Source organism: Oryzias latipes, chromosome 7 (genome assembly GCF_002234675.1).
Source record: "Oryzias latipes chromosome 7, ASM223467v1".
NCBI classification, from domain to species: domain Eukaryota; kingdom Metazoa; phylum Chordata; class Actinopteri; order Beloniformes; family Adrianichthyidae; genus Oryzias; species Oryzias latipes.
In genome coordinates, this window is record NC_019865.2 from 21,112,979 (window position 1) to 21,133,460 (window position 20,482).

General features: G+C 38.8%; 2 protein-coding genes across 4 annotated transcripts; one reads left to right on the plus strand and one right to left on the minus strand.

Moving 5' to 3' along the window:
• Positions 1–2,374: 2,374 nt before the first annotated feature.
• Positions 2,375–8,749, minus strand: LOC101169699 (testis-specific Y-encoded-like protein 1). 2 transcript variants are annotated; one of them, XM_011477469.3, is made up of 8 exons: positions 7,323–8,749; positions 7,160–7,237; positions 6,962–7,073; positions 6,603–6,757; positions 5,303–5,379; positions 4,895–5,109; positions 4,621–4,686; positions 2,375–3,743 (listed from the first exon to the last, which is right to left on the minus strand). In XM_011477469.3, the coding sequence occupies exons 1-8, from the start codon at positions 8,280–8,282 to the stop codon at positions 3,688–3,690; spliced, it is 1,719 nt and encodes a 572-aa protein (XP_011475771.1). In that variant the 5' UTR covers positions 8,283–8,749; the 3' UTR covers positions 2,375–3,687. The 2 variants fall into 2 exon arrangements, with proteins under 2 accessions (XP_011475771.1, XP_004070988.1); XM_004070940.4 differs by having other exon boundaries at positions 4,895–5,112; positions 7,323–8,745.
• Positions 8,750–10,068: 1,319 nt separating this feature from the next.
• On the plus strand, positions 10,069–19,650 carry LOC105354431 (protein phosphatase 1 regulatory subunit 3A). 2 transcript variants are annotated; one of them, XM_011477470.3, is made up of 5 exons: positions 10,069–11,403; positions 13,203–13,243; positions 13,511–13,593; positions 13,849–13,875; positions 15,722–15,833. In XM_011477470.3, exons 1-4 carry the CDS (start codon positions 10,532–10,534, stop codon positions 13,873–13,875), a joined length of 1,023 nt encoding a protein of 340 aa, XP_011475772.1. In that variant the 5' UTR covers positions 10,069–10,531; the 3' UTR covers positions 15,722–15,833. The 2 variants fall into 2 exon arrangements, with proteins under 2 accessions (XP_011475772.1, XP_020560483.1); XM_020704824.2 differs by lacking the exon at positions 13,849–13,875 and having other exon boundaries at positions 10,080–11,403; positions 15,722–19,650.
• The last annotated feature ends 832 nt before the right edge of the window (positions 19,651–20,482 follow it).

Consider the following 20,482-nt stretch of genomic DNA (forward strand, 5'->3'; position numbering starts at 1 on the left):
GGCGCTGCAATCTGTTCGCTCTGTCAAGCGCTTTTGTGCGTAAAGATGTCGTGCACGCGTACTTGTGTGAATGGCTCTACAGTATTTGCGAAGTGTGATTGCTTGGGTTAGGCACATTCATCTGTCTAGTGTGATCATGGCTCCCTCTAACAGGGGCCAGGCGTGAGCGCGCACTCTGTGATCTCCCAGATAAGAGTCATCCATCTGGTGCGTCTATCTGTCAGGGTCCGGGCAGCTCCTCTTATCACTGCACTCACCCTCTACCCCCTCAGTCCTTCTCACTCTCTACTATATTTTGTCTTGCTTTGCTGTTGTTTCTTCCTTCCAGTGCACTTCAAACGCAGTGCTTCATCTTGATTTTGCCGACTGCAGACAATAACGTATGGTTGCGTCGCGGTGTTAAAACTATGCTATTTTGTCTGTGGCGCGCTGAGTGTGCGCAAACATGCACGAAAGAATGCAAAGCCTTTGCAAACAAGACTAAAACAGGCAGGTAACCGTGGGGCCACACCTTCAGCTCCTCAGGTTATTGATGGTGCTGCAGACAGCAGCTCAAGGTCTGTTTGCTCTTCCAAAACATTTGCGCCTTTACGCTTCATTTTTACATCCAAGTTGGCAAGTGAGGCAGGACTCGACTCTGTTCTGCCCCCCCCCCCCCCCCCCCCCCACACACACACACACACACACGCACACACCCACAACAAAGGCGTTGAAACCCACAAAGCAGCCTCTGGTGGCTCTGCTGTCCCAACAATATGGAAATACAAATATATGGACTTGGTCTGTCACAGTCAGTATTGCCCAAATCAGCCCTGTTATCCAAGAAAACATGCGCACTAGGGTGCCTGAATGACTTCCAACAGGAGGCAAAACAACAGAGTTTAACGTGAGCTCACTCCTGGCGGCACAAAGCGCTTCATCATCGGTATTAATAGTATATGCCCATGCTTTGGGCTGCATACTCCGGGTGCTGCTGCGGGACAGGTTTTTGCTGGTGGAGAATATTTATAGCTGTGCATTAAAAGAGGAATCAAGGGTTTAGGCGTTCGTTGCAACAGAGCAGCGGCTCCTTTGTCTGGGCTTGCTCAAAAATGCCTCTCCTGCGGTTATTTGCATTGCTGCATTCAAACTGTCAATATCACACCGCTCACATCAGACGGAACACAAAAAAGCAGCTTTATCTCGTGTTTTTCTTCCCCCTCCTTTCAGGGTTTTTTGCATCCAGTCATAGCAGAGAGAAGTTTGCATTGCAACACTTTGGTTTTGCCGGAGGAAGAAAAAAAGCTTTAAAAAGTAAAGTTTGAGACGTATGAATTTTAGAACATTCATTTTATGCACACTTTTAACTTAAGCTGTATTCTGTTGCAACCTGGTTAATAAACATGGCACAGCGTTTCTCAACACTGCCATCTTGTGGCGATTTTGTGCAACACATTTACGCAATTTTCTCAGAAGTATTTGAAAATTAAATTAGGATAATGATGCAACGGCATTATGTTACGACGGAGTAATGCGGACAGCAGAAAAAAAAGAAGAAAAAGTACACAACAAACTGCAATACAATACAATCATGAGGGGAAAAAACTCTACTTTTTTTTTTCAAAATATTTAGTTTGTGCTGATTAATGCACAACTTTTTCTCGTAAGATTTAGACTTCTTTCCCATAAATTGAGACTTTGTTCTCGTACAATCCTTTCCCATAATTTTATGATTTGAAAACTCGTAATATAGCAAGGATAAAGCCATGCTTTTTTTAAAAGGTGTAATTTCACAAAAATAAAGTTGTGCAATTACAAAAAAAAGATAACAGTTTCAGCTTTTAATTTGTCTGGCACATAAATGAAATAATTGGTTGTCTTTGCTGAGACATTTTAAAGCTAAATACAATAGTTAAAAAAAGCATGACTATGATTTTATTGTCTAAATTGATTGTTTATATGTGTCCGACTTTTTTCTCATAATTTTACAACTTCTTTCTTGTAAAAGTGTTACTCCTTATAAGGGTTTTAAGACTTTCCTCTTGTAAATTGAAATTTTCTCTTTATAACTGAATTTTTTCTCATAATTGGAAATTTATTGTTGTAAAATAGACTTTTTCCCCTCATAGTTATAAGCTTTTATTCAAGTAAATTAAAAACTATTTTCACAATTGCATTTTTTTTATAAAATGCTATTTTTCTCATACTTTTACATTAATCTTGCAAAAAATAGTGATTTTTATAGGTGTAACTATTTTAGTGAATTTTTGACTGGTTTTCCTATAATTATTTTTTTTGTAAAATTTTAACTCTCTCTTTTATTTTTCACTATTTTTTTCTTTTGTATGGGGTCCCAAATCTCCATTGTATTAAGTACACACACAAAAGACAAAAGTTAAGGTCTAACAACCATTTTTTTTAATTAGGTAGGAGTCAAAATATGGACTTTCCAACAAACAAAAATAAATGGAAATAATAAACATGTAGTTATCAGTTAACTATGGCATTCTAGAAAACACATCACACAAAATAGAATTTTTCTGATCAAGTCAGTGAAAAAACTCCAATCTTTTTTGCAAACAAATCAATTCATATTTATTTACAGATCCACAGCTCCATAGGAAAAGTAAGTAAATCCAGACACTAAGCTTTTTCCAGGGTCTTCTGTGACTGACTGTACAGCACGCTCCCTCTACACATCTCTATCTGTCATTATGCTGCTGTAATTTCGTGCTAACAGGCATGCCGTATTGTGTAGAAAAACCTAATAAATACCAGTTTTTTAGAAAGAAAAAAAGGCCTAAAACGTGTTGCATGGGTTTAAATATACAAATAAAGTTGAAAAATATTTTTGAGTCTGCTGTAAGAGCAGGTTCCATAAATGCAGGATTTCCTGGAAATGATATTCAAACTACATGTTAATGGATTACAGAGTGTAGGCTGAGAATAAAGGGATGGAAATATGAAGAACAGGAAGAGATAATCATCATACATATTTACTACAGTAGAGTACACACTTATTGACACACAACCAACTACAAGGAGGTGCAAATGTCTGAAGAGAAGTAAGGTTTTCCAACACAAATACCAACCACCATGATCATCCCTGAGAACATGTTTTGGCTCAGAACTTGGTGTTTTCTGAAATGTATGCTAACAAATTCAACACATCCGGCGTAGTTGACAAGATAAAAACTTTTGGGCTGATAATTTAACCCGAGTTGGTTTACTTGGGATTTCGAAATGAACTGCCATCAAGAAAAGGCGACTGAAGTCCCTCCACTGCACACAAAAAGTGAATGACGGTACAGCAGAAAAGAGAGTTCTGACAGGAAAGATCTCGCCGCCGTGGCTTCGTCATTAAAGTTGACCCTGATTTGAAAAAGAGTCTGTGCGTCTTCGGTGAGAAAAAAAATATTTTTGTGCATAAGAACTACAAACATCAGGAAGTCCCTATGGTGGCTCTTCAACAGATCGCACCATTGGTGCCATTTTGCCCCACAATGCTAAAACCACTGAAGACTGAAGGGGGGGGGGGCTGTTTTGGGGGCATTTAAATACATGTTTTTACAAGCAGCCTCTGCAAATTCTAAGTGAAATCCAGGAGCTGAATCCACTGAGCCTCATTCCCTGGTGAGGGAGGAGAGCCGTTCTGGGCGTGTGGGGGTGCGGGGGTAGATTCCTGTGCAACTCGTTATCCTTCATTCCTCAGGCTTCTTCCTCTTCTTCATCCTCCTCCTCCTCTGGATCACTGTCATCAGAACCTGCAGGAGTAAAAATGATCCAACCGTAAGATGGAAAAAGGATTTTTTTAACTTGGCAAAAATCATGTTTACACGACGGAGGACATTTATCAAGAAAATTACGCTTAAAACGACATTTCTGAATATTTCTTCAGTCAAATACTTGAACTGTAAATGCTATGAAGAATTCTGAGTAAAGTGTTACGTCTAATTCAAGATTTTTCTAATTTTGATCTGCATATGCTGTGATGAAAGAGTTTAATGTGTATTTACATAATTATTAGGAACCTCCTTTTTCTCATCTGAAGGATTCTTAATGACCTGAATCTGCGTTGGTTAAGGTAGAACAGAGTTAGGATTATACAGGTTCACTTCCTTCCTCTCTCTTTCAAGCAATCTATGATTTGATGACTAACTATCCTCTGTTTGTATGGAAGTAAAACTTTGTTGATTGATTGTATTGACAGTGCATTACTCTCGCTTTGATTGCTTGAAATAAAGCATTCCGATCCTTTTCCAACTTATGGTGAATCAGGAGCCGACAAAAAAAAAAGATGGTAGTTGTGATGTAGAAAAGCTCCCTGCTCTGCTACATTCTGATAGTAGATCATTGGTCCCCAATCTTTTTCGGGCCTAGACCCATCAGGCAATATTTTCATGGACTGTTCTCTCTTTAAGGCTGAAGTGGGCATCTGAATTTAGCTTCCAAGTTTATTTTTCTTCCCCTGTAAAATATCTGCAGCTGCTTTAAACTTTATCTGCACTCTAGACTTTATGTGGGAAAAATTCAAATGTGATCTAGATTTCAGAAAAAAGACAGATTTTTAAAATAGATCAAAAGATGATCGGAGTGGGACTTTAAATGTTCTGAAGCGCAAGTGTCACAAAGAGGTCTTACCATCAATCACAATTTCTTCCCCACCATCCTGTTCCTCTCCCTCCTCTTCCTCGTCTGGACTCTCATCTAAAGAGAAAATAGTTCCATATTATACAACATTCAGGTTTTAATCCAGTGGAGTCACGATTGATGAGTTTTTAATCACAACATGAGAAAACTTAAAGATTTTTTTCCCCAAACAGCATTGGTCTTGAAATCATCAACTATTTAATGTTTTTACTGATATAAAAATCTGTTTTGAGTTTGAGGTTATGCATTAACTGTTAACACTGACTTGCACTTTGTCCCTTGTCACCATCTTCCTCCTCCTCCTCTTCTTCTTCTTCCTCCTCCTCCTCCTCCTCCTCCTCCTCTCCTTCATCACCCTCCTCCTCCTCCCTGCGTTGGCGTTTGCTTCCTTCAGCCTCCTCGGTGGGCTCATCGTCCGAGTCAGAGATCACCACGCAGTCATCTCCGTTGCCGTTGCCCGCTGCTCTGGCGTCAGCAGCACTGCTGCGAGGAAAGCAAAGTTCAGGTGAACGACAGCAGACATCATGATGTCGGGATGCACCCCACCTGCTCCACCCAGCAGGAAATAACACATCGGGAAACTGGGAAAAACATGGTGTATAATTAAAGGAACTTCAGCTGAGAGGATTTACAGCTTAATAATTGGTTTGCCCTCCGTCTTTGTTTTTTTTACCTGCCGTTTTCTCTGGGCTCCCAGAGAGGAGTGAGGTAGTATCTCAGCGGGTCTCTGTAGAGGTCGTCCTTGAGGATCTATACAACAAAAACAACAGGAGTCATTAACAGAGCTCCAGCTAATACAGTTTCCTTTTACTACGTTGTACATTTCTGTGGGCACACAGCGTAATAAAACACAAAATACTTTCTACTCATGGACACATTTTTGGTGTGGCCCATTTTCAAAAACTATTCATTGTATGAAACTTCATTCCTTGGGTCAAAAAGCAAACATCTAGTTTTTGTTGATTCGTTTAAGAAAATTACCAAAGTTTCATAATAATAATCATCATAACTATAAAATCAGCAATAATATCCTTATAGACTTCAACTAACGTTCATAGATTTTAACAATGCAGTGTAACAAAAATAAGATCTCTTTTTTTATAAACGTTAATTTAGAATAATATGAACATGAAAAATCCCCCTGTTAGGGTTTTTTTTTCCAATATGCAATTTCTGTAAATTCAGATTTTTTTTATTCTTGTTTTGAAAAGATCCAGCAGGAAAGCAGGAACAGTGGCAGACCCTGGCCTTAACAATAAAATCATACTGGAAACAAATCCTTGGTTTTCTGAAAACATCACCACACGTCATCTTCTGCAGTTCTGTTGATCCAGAATCATCTATCCTGTTTACATTACACATCTAGAAACATCATAGCTTTTTGTTAATGGAAGCATCTTCACAGGGAAAATCTAGGGATGCAACAATTTACTTTCCATACAATTCCAATTTAAATCTCAATTTTTGGGTCACCTTTTGTTTTGCTTTCATTAATGATTTGTGTACAAAACAACAAAAACTCAGACAAATCTTTTTTTTAAATTTGCTATTAAGCAATTAATAATGACAAAAAAATGTTCAGCTGGTTTATACTAAGCTTAGTTTAATGTAATAAAACAATAAATAATAAATGCTTCTTAAATTCAGCACAACACATGTGACACTTTCAACATAAACTGGTTTGCAGTAGAGATGTAATGATTCCCTTTCTCCACAATTCAATTCACATCCAGATTGGCTTTAAACCCAGAATCCCTAGTAGCAACACAACCAAATCATAATCAAATATTTGAGTTTATCAGAGCAGTCCCATTCACATTAACCTGGATGCTGCTATGGCAGATGGATTCCACAAATTCAGTTTTATTTTGCGCTAAATTTAATACAGCAGGACAGAACTTCAAACCCAATACAGCTGGACTCTGAGTGCCTAAATACAAAAAAAAAAGTGAACCGCATGCGATCATCAGTACCTGTGCAACATCATCTACTCCTGGGTTACTGTGGTCGCTGAACCAGCTGAAGAAGGTCTCGTAAACGCCACGAGATGACTTCCTGGGTTCACTGTGAGCGGTCAAGTTATGTCCACGGTGCCACAAGATAGGATTGGAAAAAGACATGGGGGGTCCTTAAGGCATAAACAAGGTGTTCAGTGTCTGATCAAGATGGTTTGTTTTTTTGTACATTTATATTCACCACAACACTATGTCTTTAGAAAATCTGAACTTTAAAAAATGTTGATAACTTACTAAAAAAAGAGTCTAAATAAGATGCTTAAAATACACTAGATTAGATGTCACATGTTTAAAGAATTACATTCAGGTTTGTTTACCTCCCATTCCGATGTGCAGCTCCTTCATGATTATGTTGTTCTGAAAATAAGGGTTTCGTCTGAAGTGGAATCGAATCCTGTAACCCATTTTGTTGTTCTTAAAAGATTCAATCTGGAGAGAACACCAAAAAAAATGTCTCTACTTAGTTTTTGCGTTTTTTTACATTTCCAACACCCAGATTTTGAAATTCGGCCTACCTCAAGATCTGTCATGTAGCTAAGTGCATCTTCATCCGTCTCATCAATGTGGGCTGAAAGATGAGGATGGTTCAAGAGCTGGAACATTGATGTTAAGATGTCAAACAAAAGGCATAAACAGCCACTTTGGGTTACTCCGTGGTCACTTTCGTTATAAGGATACAGCTGTCACCCAAAAGCCTGGAATGGACTTGGTGATGGAGCTTCTCTGATCCAGCTGTGGGCGCCTCAGACGGCTTATCTTCTGCTCCAGCCTCTGGTGAAGACGGCCACTTTTCTTCTCAAGAGCATCTAGTCTCATCTGTACTTGTGCGAGCAGAGCGACCGACTGCCTGATCTCGGGGGCCATTTTTACTGACACGATGGCACACTCCCCGTCTTCATTGTCTTCATTCTCTGACGGGAAAGACGAGCTTGGTGTGGAAGAAGATCCAGAAACAGATTCCTCCCCATCCTCCGCCTTAGGAGCGTCATCTTTCCTTTCAGCACCCCGTACAGATGTGGAGCTGTCTGCTGCCGCCGCCTGTGTCTTCAAGCCCGCTTTTGAAGACTGATGGCCTCCACCTTGTTTGTACTTGCTCCCATGCTTTCCCTGTTTTGCCTTTTCAGATGAGCACGGCGTCTCTTGACTGTCCTCTCCATCTCTCCCTGTGAGACTGGCAAGAGCTTCAGCAGCTGCTATGGCTGCTGAGTCAGACTGATCCACAGGGTTTGATTTATGCTGCTCTGTCTCTGTCGTTTTTTCGGTTACACGGTCTTTTAAATCAGCAGAACCCTTAACTTCTGAGGACTGCAGTTTGTCTGTAGTACTACTGTCTTGGCTTTCAGCACTGGAGCTGTTGACTGGCTGTGAGCGCTCCCCATCCGTGTGTTCTGAACCACGATTTGTCTGCAAAGCATGTGCTTGTTTCCCATCATCTTTTGGCTCTTCCTTAGCTGTTTCTTTAATATCAGATTCGCAATTGTTGCAATTTTCCGAAGAAGCAGCTGCATTTTCGTTTGGCAGCTCAGTCACTTTGGTGAACTTTAGGGGGACCTTGTCGTTTTCGTCCTGGTCGGGTGATGAACTTCGTTTCCTCGATCCAGACTCAGCGGACTGTTCGCAGTCCGACAATTCACTCATGCTAGCTACAAAAGAGCTAACGGGCTAAGGTAGCCCAGCAGCTCTAAACTAGATAAGTAAGTGCAATCGATTAAACCACCTAGCTGGTTTACTATCCGTTCTAAATTTTATTATTGAGTCGCAATACAACATAGATCCCAGATAAACCTCAAACAGGAAGCAGCTCTCGTATTGTCCAAGGCTGCGCGAAATATGTTAAAGATTAGCAATCGGAGGCTAACTCCGTTAGCTTGCGTTACCGTGTTTTGGAGTCCTAGCTCTGAAGACTGCACCACTTATTCACGAAATAAATCCGAAATATTTTTCTTCTTTCCAGAAAAGCGAAACTAAACATACATTTAAGTCATTACCGACCACTTTAGCGCGTTAAAATACTTTGTGTTTGTATTATCCGCTAGCTGGCTATCTTTGCATCGACGTGATCAAAAAAACAATTCTCCGATTGGCTATGGCCTGCCGCGCCAAAACGCCTCGACCAATAAGCGACAAGGGTGTGTTTGCGTGTTATTCTATAAAAACACAAACTGCCAACGGTTTCGTTGTTTACGAAAAATATGGGATCAAAAACGTGTCGTACCCTAACAAACATAGATAACAAAATGTAGATTAAGAGTTTGACAATTTCGGGATTATTGGCAAAAAAAAGGGCAAGGCCAAGAAAACCGTAGTTATTCAAATCAAACAAACTTTATTTATAAATTCATTTTCAAACAAATCCAGAGTGATTTACAGAAAACATATATAACCCATATATAACCCTCCTATGGGGTCCAGATGACCCGATCCTTACATGAACGTGTTCTCCCTACCATGACAAAGGTGGGTAAAGGTGGAGAAGATTCCATGTAATCCATGGACACCAGTGAAGATCACAAATGATTGAAGAAAAAAGGTTCAGCGCACTGTCTAGTGGGGTCTAGATGACCCCATTCCCAATGTTAAAGTGCCTAGGATAGCATTAGGGTTATGAAGAAAAAATTATACATATGCACATACAATGCCCTCCATCTCCCCGAATCCAAAATAATGAAGCGTAACCAGACAAAATAATTAAACTAAAAATTGAAATATTTGAATTTAACTAATTGCAGATTTATCAAACTGCTGCCATATTCTAAGATAATATGCCTTTCTTATATATATATATATATATATATATATATATATATATATATATATATATATATATATATATATATATATATATATATATATATATATATATATATATATATATATATATATATATATATAAGATATATATATAAATCTATATATATATATATATATATATATATATATATATATATATATATATATATATATATATATAAGAAAGGCATATTATCTTAGAATATGGCAGCAGTTTGATAAATCTGCAATTAGTTAAATTCAAATATTTCAATTTTTAGTTTAATTATTTTGTCTGGTTACGCTTCATTATTTTGGATTCGGGGAGATGGAGGGCATTGTATGTGCATATGTATAATTTTTTCTTCATAACCCTAATGCTATCCTAGGCACTTTAACATTGGGAATGTTAAAGTGACATTTTTGAACATATTATTAAAGTGAAAAACACAACATCAAGTGATCAAACAGATCATCAGCAGCAACAGTCATTGTTATCTTTCCAAACTTATTCAACCACATCAAGTAATAAACGTAGCAGAAAAATATCAAAAATAGAATAGAATTTACCGATAAGGTAATGAAGTATCCTAAAATATAAAAAAAGAATAATAGGAACTATTGTAGTAGGTTTAGGGGATGTCATCTGGAACCAATGGAACCTACAATGGAACCAACCTGGATGAATGAGAGTCTTCATAGACAGAAATAGGAACTATTAGTTTGAAATTACCCCCCCAAAGATAAATGATAAACCAGGCGCGTTTCCAATTATCGCCAGTAGAGGGTGTACGTGAAACTGGGGGCTGGATTATACCAATTTATAAACAGATTTGGGTCACACAAACCCTACTGGTCGGAGCTAATTTTAGACGCTGCTGCTGCTTTCGCGAGAAGTCATGAAAACCAGGGGGATGCAGAGTTACCAGGGCTGACAGCGGAGTCGGCTTTTCCATTTGTGACATTCAACGCCGCACGCTGACTCAGGCGCCGTGCGTTTTTACGCAGGAGAGACGGACGCTGGATCATCGACGTGTCGCTGACCACCGCTGCGCGCACCACGAATATTTGATATAGTGTTTTTGGAGACGCGCTGCGCTTGTCCATGTCTGCAAAACATGTCTTTCTTGAGCCTACCGAGCCAAGATGGCCTTTTTACGGCGATTAAAGCAGGCAAGTCAGCCGCGGGGGCAGAGGCTCGGTCACCCACGGACGCAGGGGACGGCAATAACGAGGAGGAAGACGTTGAAGACGATGACGAGGAGGACTTCCGGCTCATCCCCAGGTGTTCCCCTGTGCCCCGAAAGCGTGGGGCGTCCATCTACGAGGAGACCGCCGAGTACATGCGGATCCACTTTGCGCTGGCTGCGGGAAAGAGGGTGTCGTTTGCGGACACAACAGGTGGGGATCTGGTGGACGTGCGGGAATTTGTTGCCTTTGATTCCGACGACGAATCGGACAGTGCAAAGTGGGAGCATGAGCAAGCAAAGTACCGGAAGCCACACCGGGAGCCCACCTACAGCCTGCACCCGGAGTTTCAGACCCCCTCGCACGGAGCCCTTCTCCACGTTGTGCGCAAAAACAAAGTGGAAGTTGAGCATATAGCCCCTTCAGAAGATGACCCCCTCGCCTTTCGCGGTGTTATTCGCGTCCTTAACGTCTCCTTCCACAAAGCAGTGTACATTAGATCAACCATGGACGATTGGGCCACTTACTTTGACCACCCAGCAGAGTATGTGCAGGGATCCCACAATGAAGACACCGACCAGTTCTCCTTCAAGTTGTGTTTTGCGCCACCTTTCACCAACCATGGTTCTCGCATTGAGTTTGTCGTGCGCTACGAAACGGCAGAGGGGGATTTCTGGGCTAATAACTCTTCCCTGAATTATGGGGTAACGCTGCTCTTGTCCTATCATCAGGATGAACCAGCTGCAGCAAACACTGAAGAGCAGCAGATACGAAGTATCCTGAAACCTCCCAAAGCCTACAGGTAGCAGCATGCCGGAAACAAAGGGACAAAGATCCACATATTTTATTTGAGGTCCTGGTTGTTGTCTTGAATATCGAGGGTCAAGATGGCACATATAAGGCATCATAATTAGGTGTAAAACAAGCATATATATATATTCAACTACTCCAAGATTTTGTGGGTAAAACAAGTATTTTTTGCTTAATTCAGCATTAATCACACACGATTGAGCCCCTTTAAAACAAGCTTTGAGCAGAATAGTCATGCAGTCAAATCTGCTGCAGGCATGTCATCCAGTCAAGCTCACGAAGCCTTTCTAAGACTGGTTTTGTTTGTCATAGTCTGGTTTTTGCAGACACAGGTCTTTAGAAAGCATACACCCTTGCTTAGAATGCCAATCATCCAGTGGTGTGTGAGACGATCAAAATAGGCAAAGGGCAGGTGTCGTTTTCAGCCCTGGCCTTTCCCTGCTCTTAAATTTGCTTCTGACCTTTTCGATCAGAGCCATCAGGGCAGCCAAACAATTTCAGAGGAGGAGATTGGGCTTCTGTCTTGTGAGTGATTAGGAGACTGATGGACTTTTCGTCCTGTCTGCCGAGGCCAAGTAATCCCCCTTTTCATTTAAACATCAGCATGAAAGTATGTGATTCATGTTGCAAAGCTCAGCTGCAGAGACATAAGCGGTAACAAGGATCCCTAAGCTTATGCAGAACCTATAAAGGGGCCAACTGGTGAATATAAAGTGATGCAGCTGTTATTCAGGTCTGCTGTGCTGTTATTTGGAGGTTAGATGATAAATTCAGCTAATATGGGGGGATTATTGAACATTAGAAGTTTGTAATGGCACCTTTCTGGCTTTAAAGTCAAATAATAATTGATAATCTCTAAAACATATGAGGAAGTTAATGACAAACATTTCTGGGTTGAAAAATATTGAGTCAATAGAAGCTCACAGATGTAACTTTATACTCAAAAGTATTCATGTCTGCTTCTATCTGAAGCCAGGAGTCTATCCTCTTATGATAGCATTTTTTTAAGTGTTAAAGATGGCGTTCTTCAATAGAGAATCTTTAAATTTTAACTGGAATGGCCAGCTAGCTCACTAGGTGATTATAATGGATTGCAAAGTCCACAAAAGTCAATAAGAAACCGGTTAACATTTAAGTATTTTTCTATGATACGACAAACAACTCAATAAGCTGATAGGTCACAAATAGTCTTTGTACCTTTTGACCACATGATTGTCCCACTTCTTGACCTCTTAGTCACCTTCTCTGGAATCCTGCATCCCCTTTCTCTCCAAACAGGCATTCGCTCTAAAATCAGGAGCATTTTTGTCTCCTGATATTCACCTTATTTTGTTGTATTTGTGTTTAAACATCTGCTTCTTTAATTAGACTGTTTCTGCAAATTAATTCAGCAAAAAAATATATAAGTCAAATACTTACTACAGCGAAATAGCACAATTATGTTATCAACACTTACTGTTTTATTTAAGAAGTAGGTGAGGAGTTAGTGATAGTAAACACTGTTTCCACACATTTTTACCATATAATAGCACACTTCCTCTAAAAAAAGGTCCAGATTATTTCTTCAAATACAGAAATGCTGCACAGAGATGGTGCTGATCTTTAACTGAGGAATCTTAAGATTCAAACCCAAACAAATTCTGTTTCATAAGCTATTTTTGCCCCTTTTTCTGTTTTATTTTCCTTAAGCAAACTGTGTGGATAGAAATGTAAAAAAGATGCACATCATTTTGTGGTATTGTAGGTTTTTATATTTTCATTACAAACTAAAAATCTCTGTTATTGTTTCAGTGATGAACCACAGTCTGATGAAGAGCAGGACAGAGAAGAAGGTAAACACTTTAGCTGGGAATCTTTTTCATTCTGCTTCCCATATGATTGCAGTATGACTTGTGCATTCACAAATTATGGAAATCTTTTGGAGGTCAGTAGATATTCTGGACATAAACCTTCTTTAATTTTGTGATATCCAAAATTGTCAAAGCAGATTTTAATCTTGCAATATTTATCCAAGTGGGAAATTACCCTTATTCTCAATAAATAAATGCTTGTACTTTTACTTTTGCTTTTTACTGTTTTCACCTTTTTTTTATTTCAAGAGGAAGCAAGAATCTTCAGGACAGAGATCGCCAGGCCTATAGCTGTATGTCCAGTCATCATACAGCCAGACATTGATGTAGAGGTAAGAGTCCATTGCAGTGTTTTCCCAACCAGCTATTGCTACAATTATAACTTTTTAGTGAGTTACAGAAAAAGAGGGTCAAGAAGGTTACAATAATAGATGACTGTTGGTTCAGGCTTAAAGGATCCTGTCCCGCATGCTGTTATTAACGTGTTCATATTTAACAGTTGAACAGGCCTCTCCATTTATAGACATCAAATATCTAATAAAGCATAACCAACATTTGTATTCAGCTTGCTTGTTTATTGTTCACAGCTCATTGAAGCTTCAGCAACAACATAGGTAATGTGTCACCACTGAAGCCTGTGGAGTGCACGTTACATTTGTTTCCACAGCATCCAGCATGTTGGTCAAGTTTTCACAACTTTACATTTTCTGTGTCCATTTTGAATCCCCATCATTTTGTTTTGGAAATTAAAAAAAAAGAGTCATTTTTCAAACAAACAACTCTAGAAAACAGCCAAAATTCTAAAAATAATAGAATTATTAGATTAAAAAATGTACCTTTAGTGTTCAGTATGGCAGAAAAACCCAAACCTGTCATATTCTGAGTCATTAGGAGCATGTAGCTGCAGTCAGAATTTGACAGAAACTTCTGAAAATTGACAAATCACCTTTGATCAAATTCGTTTTCCATGTTTTTGTCTTGTCTATTTTATTTACTCCATAAATTAAAGAAAAAAAAAGTTGTGTCACAGAATACAGGAAAAGTATCTAAAATGTATGCGGCCATCTTGTCACAGGTTTCTAAATCATGTTGAGTCTGATTGAAATCCTTTTCCTGAAAGCATGGTTGTATTTTACGCATGTAGCTAATACAACAGTCTTTGTCTGCATGCTTTTTCATTTTTAGGAAAGCACTTATATTTAAGGAAGTTAAGGCAGAAACTGTCTGTAAGTTTCCATTAAACCTTCAGGTGTTTTGAAACCAGTTAACAAATAACTTTATCAAGATTATGTCTTCAGTGCATTTTGCACTCAAGTATTACCTCAAGTTAAAAAAAAAAAAACGTGATAAAATATAATTGCTTAGTAAACTGTAGTAAGTTTTATCATTTAAAAAAATCTAGTTTCTTTCAACAGTCTACTTGATGTAGACAAATGCTCCACAAATGTTTTTGGATTGCAGTCTTTCCCAGCTACCATGGGACACAAGGTGGATTGCATCTAATCAAATCAAACTTTATTTATAAAAAAGCACATCTTATAAATTGCGGAACTCGAAGGGCTTTAACTTTTAAAACAAAAACAAAAAACCACACAATTTCACACTAAAAACCCAACCCTTCACTCCCCTCTGATAACACAAGTAACTGCTAAAAGAAATGTAAGGCTTGGCTCTGCTGTGAGGAAACATAATTTGGGAATCTCTTCATACCAGAAGCCAGCTCGGCTGTAGGAACATCGCTTCAGTGCCCACCCAGACCAGGACAACAATGGGGTCCCCCTCACAGCCGTGAAGCTGCAATGCCCCCGCCAAGGGCACCGGCCGAGCCGGCAAGCCCTGGCAGAAAAGATCCCCACAAGAAGCACTGGGGCTAAAATCATGATAAGATGCTAAAATTAAAGACATAAGATAAGGATAAAATGCATAAAATAAAACTAAATACATAAAATAATCTGTATTAAAACTAACAGAATAAATAAGCAGATAAGATCAACTAAAAGCGAAATTAAAAAGGTGGGTCTTGAGACTCTTCTTAAAAACCTTTATGGTCTTTGCGGCCCTGAGCCTCTCCGGCAGGCTGTTCTACAGGCGGGGACCGTAATGGCAGAACGAAGCCTCATCATAGGTTTTGGTCGTCACCTTAGGAACAACTAAAAGTCCAGCGCCGGACAACCTCAGAGTCACTGAACAGGTTGCATAGTAACCACCAAACCTCTCCTTTAACTTTATACGCATTCAGAATTCAAAAAACTAAGCAGTGTTTTTGAAAGAGATTTCGAAGTCTTCTTTCATAAGTCTCATGTTATGTTTGTGTTTGTTTTCTAGTGAAATGCAAGCATGATGTCTATTTCAGAAAAGCATTAGTATGTTTAAAAAAAATGATTTTCTTTACAAAATGCTCAATTTGATTGACTTTCATAAGTATTGTTAGTGTGTCACAGTTTCCTCACTGTTTTACAGGCTGCATCCCTCATTTCTTCCAACCACGACTCTTCATCTGTTGGTGACCACTCATCCACTGTGATTGCGTCGCCAGCGGAACCGTTTTCTTGCATGTCTTCTGAAACCACTCCTCAATCAAATTCAGTCTCTGCGCACCGCGCCACCAAATCTGTCCAGCCAAAAAAGTCACAGCCTTTACCCAGACTCCACTGGGATTTGGGGGAGCAAATATCAGAGCAGTCCGCACCCAGTCATCCCTCTGCACTGCTGCCCACCTCATCCTCCACACTTCGAGACTCCAGGCAAATATCAGAACACTTCCAGGCTGAAAATGGGGGGGTATCTGCCCCCTGCACACATCCTCCAGCCACAGAAAGGAATTTGTTGTCATCAATAGAAGAGGAGGAAACTGAACTGCCTGCTGAGTGTGCCTCGACTCACAGTGTGACTCGAGTCTCTGAGCAAGAGGTCACGTTGAGTTTCAGTGATCTTGCTAAAAGGCATGCAGATGACTCTGCAGAGCATGTAGGCAGCGGGGCTGCGTGTTTGTCCTCGATGGCAGATAGTCGGGTGTCTGTGGGAGCAGAGGAAGAAGCTCCAGCACTCGTTAAGTTTACAGAAAACCCTTCAGTAAACAGAGGCCTTACTGAGGTGAGTTCGAACAAAGCTGCTCTGCCTTTGTCAACCTGGGAAGAGGAGGAAGGTGTTCCAGTTATTTACCCTAAAACAACACTTAAAGATAACCCAAACATCCTGGCAGAAGTGTCTGGGCTTCAATGTGAGAGTGCAATGAATCTGATGCCATGCATTTTTTTTCTTAGTGGAGTTATCTCCTTCTCAGTCATGATGCAGACACCCACTGCCCTCTTCTTCATTGGACTGTTTCTGATTTTGCACCACCTGTGACCTTTTTCTTTTTTTTCCCAAAGGTCTATTCTCATAATTCCTTTAGGATACAGTGCCTTCTATGATCCCAGAATAAGCCAAGTAGAAACAGAAACTCATGTTTCTTCACTGGTGTAGCTTATACATGCAATATGTAATGCAAGAAAAGAAATTATTTAAAAAATGCGTGAAATATTTTTCAAATGATGCAATAGCTCTGTAATTTAGTTAGCTCTGTTTATTCACCAAAATCCTGTGTCGGTACTACAATGCACTTTAGTGACTGCCGTCAATTGAAACTGACTGGAAAAAGCTGGATGTAGCGACTTGGTTGAGGAAGTACCTTAGAGTAGAGGTTATTAGTGTTAGATGTAATTGGATCTGGCTGGGAAACTAAAGCCCAATTAAAAACAAAACAACAAAAAAAACTGAACAGCAGCAATACTTTTTAAATCAGATAAGTATTTGTATGATCTACTAATCTAGTCTTGGATTTAGTCATTAGTCATTTAAATTTTCAAAAAGTGGAAAGGGCCAAAAACATTTTAGCAATATGTAAAGGCAAATCCAAATTCAACATTGTGGCTGTTAGAACTTCTGGTTTAATTGTATAAAGATGTATTTTCCTAGAAAACCAAATATTTAACTTTTGTTTTTAGCTTAAATACGCAGGTTTTTCTAAGCGTTTGTTAATAAATTACCTCATCTAAAGTTTACAAATTTTAATAATGAAGTATGGAAGCACTACTCTTCCTGTTATTCATGTAATCCTAAATGTCAAAATTCACAGCAGGCTCAACAAAGCACTGCATGAAATGAAACAGGGTTTCAATTCCATAAGGAAAAAAGAAGTTATCAAACAATACTCAATGTATTTTAAAAGTTCTTGTTTTCTGAAGCTAATTGAGGTTTTGATGAGCGAAATAATTTTTCATTCCATTTTTATATTAAAATCTACCCACACACAGAGAATTTAGCAGACTCCTCTTCCCCTTAAGTTTGCTGATGAATTCTAATTTATAGAAAAAGTCTAGGGTTTGTTTTATGACTTTCATCTATAAAGACATAAGTCAAAGACAAATACTATACTGCAAATTCTCATTTAGGTGAGATGTCTATCAGGGAACTATGTTTATTACTACTTGCTAATAAAAAATGATGTGGCCATATGCAAAAGTCCAAGCAGCTGTCATAAAATACTATTTCATATATTTTCAAAAATGATAAGGATATTAAATAAGAAAAAATACACCTCCAAATAAAATATAAAAACATGATGTATAATTGTATTACAGCAAAAAACATAGAAATACACTTGACAATTGACTCATTTATTGATTAATGTAGAAAAAAAATGCACAGATGTTTTCTTTTTCTGACTAGCTAGCAGCTTGCCTGATGAACTCAAATGTTTTTTTTATGATTTCTTTATTCAAACGGGTGTCTATTCAGGGCTAAAATTCAATCTTCCTCTCTTTCGGCTTCTCCCATCAGGGGTCGCCACAGCGAACAAGTCGCATGGTAAACTTGGCAATGTTTTACGCCGGATGCCCTTCCTGACGCAACCTTCTCAAACCGGGCTTGGAACCGGCAGAGGTAGAGAAGGGAACAGGGAGCAGCCCAGAGTTGAACCCTGGTTTCACGGACGGAAGGTGCCGCAAACCAGCACGAGCTAAACCGGCTCCCAGGGCTAAAATTCAATAGTTTGCTTTAAACAACATGAAGAACCTGGAGTTAGAAATTCATGACTTAAATTATTGTCCCTCTTAAGTGTAAATTAGATGTCAAATCTGTTTTACTGAAAATTAGTTTTGAATTACTTTTGTTAGCATTAACTTTAAGCCTTTGACATTACCTTTGACCTTTAGCATCAACAAAAATCTGCCAAATGGTATTCTTCAAATAGTCTTTACATGCAGCATCCCAGTGGTTACATCTAGCTTTGGTTTAAATTGTCTATAGATGAAGCACATTGATGTGAACTTCACCGAAGAGCAGCAAGCACAATATTATGTCTGACTTTATTCAAATAAACTGTTTGGAAAAAAAAATATAGCAAGCAATGTAGCAAGCTTTGAAAAGACTGCAAGTTAAATTGTATAAATGAATCAAATCTCAGTGCTTTATAGCCTGTTGATATTTATGATTAGTGTTTTCATGTGTTTCAGGCCAGTAAATGTTGTTGCACATCTCAAAATAACACTTCAGATTAAGTGTGAAATGTTTTTAATGTTGGAAGTTTTCTGCTGTGTTTAAACATTAAAAACAGTCATCCTCTGTGGAAAATGTGTCTTTACAAATTTGAATCTACAAGATTCTAAATAGAGTTTCTGTTTCATGCACAGTCATGACTCACGTGCAGCAAAAATATTTGGCGTTCACCTAAATGCTTTTAAAATAGGATTAGAGCCTTTAGCTTCTCTGTGACTGGAGTGTAAACAGATTTGATTGAAATGGAAAGACAGAGTGCAACATGAGCTGAAGAAGGAAGCCAAGGGTCATACATTGCATTGAAGTCATGGTGTAAGGCAGTGCAAGCTCATCATAGTTGTCTGGCAACGGCAGCATACGGGGAACTAAAAACTCTGTGGGAGTTGTAATACAAATTCTTTATTAAAAATATTTTAACCTATTTTCACATTTAAAAGAAATGTATGCCGTTGCTTTGATCTAGTTTAACCTTCCAAGATGGGCTTTGGATGTCCAGGTCATCTTGACTTCAGTCATATTTTGTGGTCATTAAAGATCCACTTGTCTATGAATCATCCATGATGGACTTAGACTTACTGTTGGTGAAAATAAAATAAAATAAAAAGAAAGGCATAGAAGATTAAACAATATTCTTTATAGAGGGATAAGTTAGTTAGTCCATCAGGAGTGGAGCTACAGGGGGCCAGCTAACCCCTCCAGCAAAAAGCTGTTTTTTTAGTCAATATTTGTGTCATTTCTGACAAAGATTAAGAATTCATCAGTTCAAGCTTCTTAACGCATCTGAAATAGCATCTCAGCCAAAGGAACTGCTGTTTTAACATTATTAACAATAATAAAACGGTTTAAATACATTCTTTTGATCCTTTCATTTGTAACGGCCTTTCATGTTCTCATTTGCCACCCTTTTGCCCAAAGTCTTCTGCCCCCCTCCTGCCTTCCCATATGAAATGTTCTAGCTCCACCACTGCCCTTTATGTGCTTAAACCACTATATGCCACCTTTCCTGATTGCTCTGCAAAGAGGAACAATGACGCTGTCAACATTGATCTATTTATCAAACATAAAATCCTACTGCCAAGTCCTTTTTTGAGGCCATGACTTATTTTGTGTAAGTTTGCCGTGAGCTTCAATTTATTTAAGTTGTTAAATTAGAATAGACACTTTGAACACGGTAACTAAGACAGGGAAGGAGGAAATACAACAAAGCAAATCAATCACATCTGTGGTCTGCAACAGCATACACAGCCAGTTAATTGCAGAAGCATAAATTTGCTTTGATCAGTGTGCTACGGATTTAGTTCCCCCTCTAAATGGTATTCTTTCCTGTATAAAGCAAATGACCTGTCCTGTGGTCTGTTTCCCTTTGGTTTTCCTTTATCTTTTGGTAAAACTGAAAAAATATATTTTTTTCTAAGTGTGCTTAGTCAGTTATTTTAAAAAAGTAATATCTTTGTTCTGGGAAATGCACTGAGGTACAACAGATTTAGCCTCACTCACAGATGAGCTTGTATTTCCAAGGTTAAAGCGTTTTGTGTTTGAGCTTTGCACACTCTTGTCTGTGTTTGGAGCTTAGAAGGTAGCTCAGATAGACTCCATGAAACACGTGGGTAGGCAACCCAAAATGCATGGATGAACCTTTGTCCTAATTATAAAATAATATCTATTTTGGTTAATGTAAAGCAC

Coding starts and splice junctions, on each gene's coding strand:
- LOC101169699 (XM_004070940.4), bottom strand. CDS start 8,282: ATGAGTGAATTGTCGGACTGCGAACAGTCCGCTGAGTCTGGATCGAGG. Junction 7,074..7,159: donor GCTACATGACAGATCTTGAG/GTAGGCCGAATT, acceptor TGTTCTCTCCAG/ATTGAATCTTTTAAGAACAA. Junction 5,380..6,602: donor GAGTAGATGATGTTGCACAG/GTACTGATGATC, acceptor TTTGTTGTATAG/ATCCTCAAGGACGACCTCTA.
- LOC105354431 (XM_020704824.2), top strand. CDS start 10,532: ATGTCTTTCTTGAGCCTACCGAGCCAAGATGGCCTTTTTACGGCGATT. Junction 13,244..13,510: donor AGAGCAGGACAGAGAAGAAG/GTAAACACTTTA, acceptor TTTTATTTCAAG/AGGAAGCAAGAATCTTCAGG. Junction 13,594..15,721: donor AGCCAGACATTGATGTAGAG/GTAAGAGTCCAT, acceptor ACTGTTTTACAG/GCTGCATCCCTCATTTCTTC.